At 48.9% G+C, this 8697-nt stretch overlaps 1 protein-coding gene across 1 annotated transcript in view; it reads left to right on the top strand.

The window, feature by feature from the left end:
* Positions 1-1594: 1594 nt before the first annotated feature.
* The window catches only part of MARCHF9 (membrane associated ring-CH-type finger 9), a 437962-nt gene continuing 430859 nt past the window's right edge, over positions 1595-8697 (top strand). The window contains exon 1 of the mRNA XM_085600804.1: positions 1595-3287. Within this exon, the coding sequence (XP_085456930.1) occupies positions 2961-3287 (327 nt within the window). The 5' untranslated portion in view covers positions 1595-2960. The remainder of the gene's footprint in view (positions 3288-8697) is intronic.

The following is an 8697-nucleotide window of genomic DNA, read 5'->3' as shown; positions in this document are numbered from 1 at the left end:
CACCTGACATCCTACAGCCTTTCCTTTCACTCTCCCTGCACCCCAGCAAGGGCATCAGTCTCAATGTTAAAGGAATAATCATGCAGTGTGTCAGAAGACATAGCCACACACCTGACCTCTGTCTTTGGACTCACGGCAAAGGGGACCAGATAAAAACAAAATGTAAAGATGTCCTTATTGCTGATTCACCCTCTGGACTCCAGCAAGGATACTTTTGGGGGGGGGCTGCAGCACCCCCAGTAGCCCTACGTCCAGCGCCCATGGGTCAATATGTCTGTAGTGGGGTTGTTGATCAATGTCCTGTATATAATGTTGTTGGTCCGTTTGTGTCTACAGTGAAATTATTGATCAGAGAATGTTGTCCTAGTGGGATTACCTATCACTTTGACTGCAGTGAGGTTATGGATCAGCTAATTATGTCTCAAGGAAACTATAGATCAGTGTGTCTTCAGTGAGTTTAGATCAGTGTGTCTTCAGTGAGTTTATGCATCAATGTGAATGCAGTGGAGTGTCGGATCAATCAGTGTGGCTGTGATGAAGTTACTGAATAGTGATTTGTGTCTTCAGTGGATCATCAGAAAGGCTAATGGTCAGTGTTTCTGGAGTAGGATTGACAGTGTGTCTGCAGTGAGTCTGTTTATTGATCATCAGTGTCTGCAGTGAGTCTGTTTATTGATCATCAGTGTCTGCAGCAAGGACATGGGTCGGTTAATTATGTCACAGTGGGGATTTTGATCAATATATCTGCAGTGTCGAGTTATTGACTCGTGAATTGTGTCTGCAGTGGAGTGGAGCTTTCAATCAGTGTGTCTGCAGTAAGACTAGAGAACAGTTGAGTCTTCAGCGGGGTTATTGATCAGTTAATTATGCCTACAATGAGGATTTTGATCGCTCTATCTGCAGTGAGGTTATTGACTCGTGAACTCTTCCTGCAGTCAGGCTATTATTGAGTCTTCTATGGGGTTATCAACTAGGACTGTGTGTCTGCAATAAGGTTTTTGGCCACTGTCTATGTAGTGGGGTTATCGATCAGTGTGTCTGCAGTACAACTCTTGGTCAGCTGTGTTTGCTGTGAAATTGTCGATAAGTGAACTGTGTCCCTGTTAGGGCCATCTATCAGTGTGTCTGTTGTGATGCTAGTAATCAATTGTCTGTGTCTGCAGGGGAGCCATCTACGAGTTTTTCTGCTGTGTGCATTTAGAGGTGCCATTGATCGGATCAGCTGTGGTTGCATTGAAGTTATCGATTATTAGTTTGTGTCTCGCTCTCTCTCGGTGTGTCTGCAGTGAGGTTTTTGATTTGTTGAGTAGTGCTCTGGGATATGGTCCAATAAGAATTATTGAAATATTCAGAATCGGAACTCAGGCGGTGAGGCTGCCTCGGATCTCCGGCTCTTTGAGGCGAGGCCCTTTGCCCGAATGCCGCCCCGATTCACATTTCTTGGGCTGGCACCACGTGTCTGGATCCCGGCTCACCCCTCCCTGCAAGGCTGCAGATGCTCAGCAGCAACCTGTGCTCCGTCCTCCTCCTCCCCCTCCTCCGCGCGCACACACAAGGGGGAGGGGAAAATACTCCACTCCATAAATGTTTTATTTAACATGCCATACCGGAAGAAGAGGCCATATTCATTCCCTGTGCCTCAGCCATCTATCTTAGCAAAGGCTTCTTCCTGCAACCCGCTCGGGTCCTTGTGTTTGGGTCTCTCCTTTCTGCGCTGCACCTGATCGGACAGCGGCCTACGCAGACGTCTCCTCTCCGCCCCGCTCTTCGCAGATGCATGTTTGCAGCCATCTCTAGGCAGGGAGCAGGGGACCGACCAGCTGCCACAACAACAACACAGCATCCCCGCATCCGACGCGCGAGGCGATGACGGCGGCCCCCTTCTGAGCTGAGACCGGAGGATGCCGCTTCTCGGAGCGATGCTGGGTTGGGTCGCTGGCCCAGGAGCCCCGTCTGCCGCTGAGGGCAGCGCCCGGGCGCACTCCGGTACCACAAATGGGCGGCCCGCGGGCCGACGAGCGGCGGCGCGAGGCGGCCGTCTTCTATAGGACGCCTGCCCTGCAGGTGGCATCGCTGCGGTAGGGCTGCCGACACCCGAGGATCAGGGCGCCGAGGGGCCACCATGTTACCTTACCCCGAGCCCACGGGTACTCCGGGCCGCATTCTCTGTGGGCAGAGATGGGACTAGGAACCTCACCATCACAGGATTACACAAGTCATTTCTGATACATTTTTGGAGATGTGTTTTTATTGGGGGATCCTATGTATTTTTTTCCGGTGGAGCGGTGTGTTTTTTTCTTGCACGCTCCCGCTCTGTCGCAGAAAATGAATGAACAAGGGACTCGGGATGTGCCCGGGAGGAACCGCTGCTTGCCCAAAACGGCTTTCGCTTCATTGGGTTTCAGTTGTGGCCTTTTGGTTTAACCCTTCCATTTCCCACACCTTCCCTCCCCCTCCCTGGTGCTATTTATTTCATATGTACTCCCCTCCGCCCTTCACTGGTTTCCATATGCACGTCTGTCCCGATCCCCTCACTCCTGAACCAGAGAATGCTTTCTAGTCATCCCTATAATTAAAAATATATATTGCATTTCCCTGCACTTGCCTTTGCCGCCTCTCCATCCACCCGTTTACCAATCGGCACCTGCTGTTTTATTTATTCAGTGCAGGGGGCACTTTATATCCACGTCGCCAGTTCCTCTGTTTTCATTTCACATACCTTTCAGCTCTGTATTATAATACAAATACCATTGTTTTCTCTACATTGGTCCAGGCCTTGTCTGTTTCCACCCTCCTCTTGTGTGCTGCAGTCCAAGCCATGGGTGCTAGAACCGAACCCCTCAGCTCGGATCCCCCATGGGATATTTGAATTCGGACACCTTTTGTTTTGAGTGCTTTTTTCGAGGTTCTTCTTGGGTCCGGTTGGACTGCTGGGGCTGGGGAGGGGGCAGGGCCGGTAAATGATGTTCAAGTACCGGATCCGGATGTTTTTCAACGAACTGAAGGTCCTGGTGTTGATGCGCTCGGGGTCCGACCCGGAGCCCAGCAGCAGAAGCAGAGCCATGCGGGGTTTGGGGGTGGGCGGCTGCGGCTGGCCCCCTTGCGCCTCCCGGGGGGACGATGACGAAGAGTACTATGGGCCCGGGGTGGCCGACCCCCCGCGGCCCCGCAGCCTGGGCCTGGAGGAGAAGGTGGCGCCCCCCTTGGACGCGGTGTCGCTCAGCAGCAGCCTGGACAGCGGCATGAGGACCCCCCAGTGCCGAATCTGCTTCCAAGGGCCAGAGCAGGTGAGTGCGGGACTCAGTCCCACCTGAGCGCTATCGACGCGGTTGGGGCGTCAGGCTGTGTGACCCTGTTCCCGAGGGGCAAAGGTACCTGCGCGCTGCATCCCCCCAAAGGGTGCGTGATCCTCCAGGAGGCATAGCATGTATTGTTTAGAGTCTCGACGTGCCATCCTCATTTGCAAATGTCTGTGTGCCATTGCCATGATGATGTCTTTGTGATCAGACGTGTATGGGCCTGTGCCTGGTGGCTAGGGGCATCAGCTTGGGGAATGAGGATGGCTGTGTGATCCTCTGGGCAATGCCGTATACAGTGCTATAAAACGGGACTAAAAGGTGTGGACTGAGGCGCTCGGGGACAGTGATGCTGCATAGCCCGGGGCATACGTGCATGGGTGTGTGGCACCCCTGTGCCAAGGCGCGCTAGAGCTCCATCACAAAGGGCTCTGCTGTGTGGGCATGCCATTCAAAAACCTAGGTTACGAGGGCAGAGTGGTCGAGGATCACAACCAGAAGCAAACATATGTTAGTGTGTTAACACGTACTTGAAATGTATCATGGCCTGCCCACTTCACAGTCAAAAGTGGCCGGGTGTGGACAACAGGAGAAAAAGTCCATGAGTTGGTTCTCACCATAAACAGTTAAAAAATATATTCGAGCGCCCCGTCTGCGGGGTGAATAGTGTCTGAGTTTATGTGTAGTGGAAAACGTGCGTTCGTGTGATCAGCAGTGGCACATGTATCTGGACGTGACAGCAGGAGTGGACGACATATCTGGATGTGTTACCGCCAGTGGCAAAGACAAAACGCGCGTGCCATGCCCAGGAGCAAACAGCAGATGTGTGTGGAGGGAGCTGCCATACCCAGGGACTTCCGGCATAGATGAAGAATGTGTTCGCCGTCAGCTGCGCCAGCCTCAGAGCGCCTCGCTGCGCTGGGTTCCAGAGCGTGGGGCAATTGTGTTTAGTATGAGGCCGAGGTAAGTGCTGCACGAGCGCGCCCATCACCGGGGCACAGGATGACGCTGCCGGCTCTGGAAGCGCGAGGACCTTCGCTGTTCCACCCGCGCGCCCACAAGATTTTAGAAAGCACAGGATGGCAGGCCAGAAGGAGTCCATTTCTAGATCAGGCATCTGTGTAGGATGTCCGGCTTTAGAACCTAGGGTGCAGCCATTACTTCAACGCGCCACAACCACACTGTTGTGTCGAAATGCACCTAACAATCTGCCCTCAGGGCGAGCTCAGTCTTTGTTATGGATGCGGCCGTGACCCACGGACGTCTGGGGTTGGCAGGAGTTCCTTCTCAACCTGTTGACATTCTGTCTATACTTCCAAGCACCATACCAGCTAGCGGCTTCTTCCACGGTGTTGGTACCAGCAGTTAGAATGTTGGCACTTTCCTGTGTGGCTGTTTTTCACACTGGCAGTGGAGCCATGGCACACCATATGGAAGCAGCAGCCTTGGACCTGCTATGCTTTCCTGACGCGGGATGTTGTGGTGGAATTGGTGACCACGGACAGCCTCCAATACCACACTGCAGCCTCCATCCATCGAAGGTACCGCCTGAATCCTGGCTGAGTCAGTGGATGGATGCTCCCCATGTTTCTTTGTCAGAGCTATTGTTCTGTTGGTTTTCAAGCGAGGCCATGCCAATGGGGAGGTTGCTTTGCTATTACTGGGCTCCTACAGGCCAGCGCAGCCGGCCCCTACAGGCCAGCGCAGCCGGCCCGGTGTTTTTGTTTCATTGAGGAAATGTTGTCCACAGGCATCTCTGTTCCCATTGCCGAGTTGAAGCTGGAGGTTGTGTGCTTGTCGGTGCATCTGAAAGGCTGGCGTGCCTGGAGACAGGGCCTCCTCTATCAGTCACCCACTGAAGCTGACTGAGTCCAGATGGCCTATCAGAGGCACTAGTTTATTGTTAAATCTCTCCATGTACCTAGATGCTGATCAAGCTGTGATGAAAGGACGTCGCCACTTTGTTTTCTTTTAGGGCACCCTCATGGATATGGCAGTTCTATTTCTGCATGTATGCGTTATGTCCGTCTGTGTGGAGCATATGCTAGGAGGCCACATAATGCTTGTTCGCAATTGCTTCCTGTCACTGAATTAGCGAAATCTGCACTATCTTGGCAGCCTGTCTTCAGAGATCCGTCATTCCAACTTCTTGAAAGCAAGGTCGATTCCCTGATCAACTACGGTTGATGCTTTCAATGACAAGAGCATCTCATGTTAACAGATCAACCCTATTTCCATGGAGCAGAGCTTACTGCCACTTATATCACAAAGATGGTTGCCTTGTATATTTCAAGTTGTAGTGTACAGTGCACTTAACGTGGAGCTGAAAGTAATCCATGTGTGTGTACATTCCTTGCTTTTACTCTCTATTTTATCAAAGAATTGGCACTTTAACACACAGCCTCACGCCCCTTCAAAAATAAATAAATCGAATTAAACACTTGAAACAACTACTAGTTCAGCTCTCTTGTTGCCTATAAAGAGTGGGGCTGTCCACTGATAGCACAATGTGCCCAGGTAAGAGGTGCTGAGTTCAGTTTGTATCAGTACAAAGTAATACCAATGTGTGTACAAAACAAATGACATACACCCGAAACTAGGAAATGGCAGTTTCTTTTGGGAACTGCAAATGATAGAAGTAACTCCTGCCACACCCCTCCAGACCAAAACTGACTATAATTCTGGACCAGGAGCAGGGTTCTAGGGTGCCTGTCAATGTGACATCACCTACCTTCTGAAAATCTGGCCTCCTTATCTCAAAACAAAAGTTACAGTGATGTGATAACGGACAGTCTTTCTTTTATGTTTACTGTCGGCTCTCTGAGGCAGCTGCCACATCCTTTTTTACCAAAACAGGACCTTAATCTCGTTGTTAATTTAGGTATTTTAAATATTTTATATACATCAGTTTTTTTTTTTATGGAATACCTTTCATACGTGGTCTCCATTTTAATATCTAAACAAATTAACATTTAGAGTTACCTTTAACCATGAAGAACTAAATGTCTTGTTCTAATGGGAGTAACTCACGCTAACAGGGGTAACGTTTATCTTTGAGCCAAACTCATTTTGGAAGAAATTGGTGATAAGTCATTGAGATAAACTAACACCCTTAAAAAATATGTGCATTCAACTTATTTATTTTTAAAAGAATTTTAAATTGCTTTCCAAAAAAAGGATCGAGGTGTGGCTTAGTGGATTCATTGTCAGCTGCAGTGCCTGCAGATCCAAGTTTCAATCCCAGCAGTAGCAACGGACCTTCTTCTATGACTGGACAAATCCGTTTTTGTTATGGTGCTGTTTACTTTTCTTCCACAACAGGAAGGCTTTGAAACACAAAAGTCAGCACTACACAAAATGGTTGTGTTGACTCCTAGTGACAGATATTGAGATGTGCATGTGCGCTCTGCCTACCGTGTTGACTGTGTAAACCGCTCACACCAGCACATTAAATTGTCTTATGTTGATGGGGTCATTATTGTCCAGTGCTGCAAGTTTTATCAAGTTCCTAAAAAGCAAGGCTACCTGCTTCATGATTAATTTCCAATCTGTGGCCTACAGGTTGCAAACAGATTGCTGTAGCAAGCATTGAACCCTTGTGCTAAATTTTGACCACAACTTTTCCTCCATAAGCTAATTTGACTCCTAATCTCTGTGGGGTCTTGCTGTTACTCTAGGGTCATGCTATCTCTAAAAGGTCATCCTCTCTCTCTACGGCCATGTTGTTTTGGTGGGGTCATGGTGTGTGTAAAAAGGCATGCTTCTCTGCGGGGCATTTATGTTGACCAGCTCTGTGGGCTGGGCCTGCTCATAGCAAACAAGCGAGACGTCTGGCTCTTGGGTTGATACTTGACAGGGTCCTCTAGCGCTTTGGGTGGGGACGGTTGGCACAATGAGCTATGAGGAACCCTTAGCTCTTGCTGAGTGGAAGGGCCCCTTGGGTTCTGGACCCTGTACATGAGTCACGCAGAACCAGGTCACAAGAGAAGCCCACCACTGGTTGCCTGATAAGGTCAATTTTGTGTGTTTTGCCCCCTCCCCCAAATGGCTGCAATTGAAGATTTCGAGCTTCTGCTCAATTGACAGGACTCCACAAAGCATGGCGTCCCCTCTGTACACGATGTGTGGGGCCCAGATCCCTACGAGCACTTCCGCGGACCTGCATCTGTCGCCTCCTTTTGTGTTCACGGTTGCTGAGGGGTTAACGGAGCGGCGTGCCCTCATTGGCGCACGCTGTTGCTGTGCGCAATCAGAGCGCGCCTTTTCATTACTGGAATTCATTGACCTAGAACCTTGCTTTCTGAATGGGCACCTTGGGAGGGGGCACGCGACACGAGATGGCAAAGGTTATTATTATCCCTCTCTGTAGCTTTTGTGTTTCCTATCGTCCCAGAAAAGACAATGCGCGGGTTTTAAATAATGCAGACTCAATGCTATTGTTCGGGTAATTACAGGAAAACATGGCTACTGAGTATTCCGAATTATACAGAGAAATAGAAAACAGACAGGATACAAAGCATGGATTAATCATACAACATTAGCAGATCAGTGTAGCAGGGCTACCTACATTTCTCAGTAAGGCATACACTCATAGAGTATACATATCTTCTAAAATGTAAAATGCCGGTAAATTTGATGCTTTCAAAGCAGAAAATAGGTGCTGTGAAAATGTCAAACTGGCGAGGCTTTGCGCACAATTATTAACCTGATTTCGAAATAAGTACTGTAAATTGAGTGACTTCATTATGGGAAGTGAAGCAGCAGCGAGGGAGCGCTATCTAATGGGTGCTGGTGCATGCATAACAATCATGGGAACAGGCCCTACAAAGCAGTTCTTCCAACCGGCGCCGGTGCACGCGCCGCTCACTTCGGTAAACGGCTTTCATTTGAAACAAGGAAGGGACGGGTAGAGTTGTCCTCTGTGAAAGTGCTTCCAACAAAACTGGTCTGTTTATTAAACTCACATATGTATTAGAATGGCGCGAGATATGTATTTTAGTGCAATTTTTTGATAATGTCCTGCAACTTTGCAATGATTTTAATGAATAAAAGAAAAATTCATTCATTCATTATTAACTCACATGCAAATGAACCCCTGTACCAAAATGAGTGCTCAGTAAAGTTCAATGTATTCTGGGCCACTGGAACTGTGTGGCATTGAGGACATGACATTGTTTATTTTTATTATTTATATGTCTCATTAAAAGGTGCCCTGAGGGCTCAAGACAGGGTAACTTAAAAACAAATGCAACATAATTGGGATGCGGATGTCTTTTTGAAATGACTTCAGGTCTGGCAGCAGCATATGATCTGTGTTGTTGTACACATGGATGTATTAATAGTGAAAGGGGAAAAAATGACAAAGAAGGAATCATTCTATCCCCCCTATTTGGAATAAATG

The sequence above is a fragment of the Triturus cristatus genome, chromosome 4_2 (assembly GCF_964204655.1).
Source record: "Triturus cristatus chromosome 4_2, aTriCri1.1, whole genome shotgun sequence".
Lineage (NCBI taxonomy): Eukaryota > Metazoa > Chordata > Amphibia > Caudata > Salamandridae > Triturus > Triturus cristatus.
The sequence above is the reverse complement of the archived record's forward strand: the minus strand, read 5'-3'. Positions and strand labels throughout refer to the sequence as shown.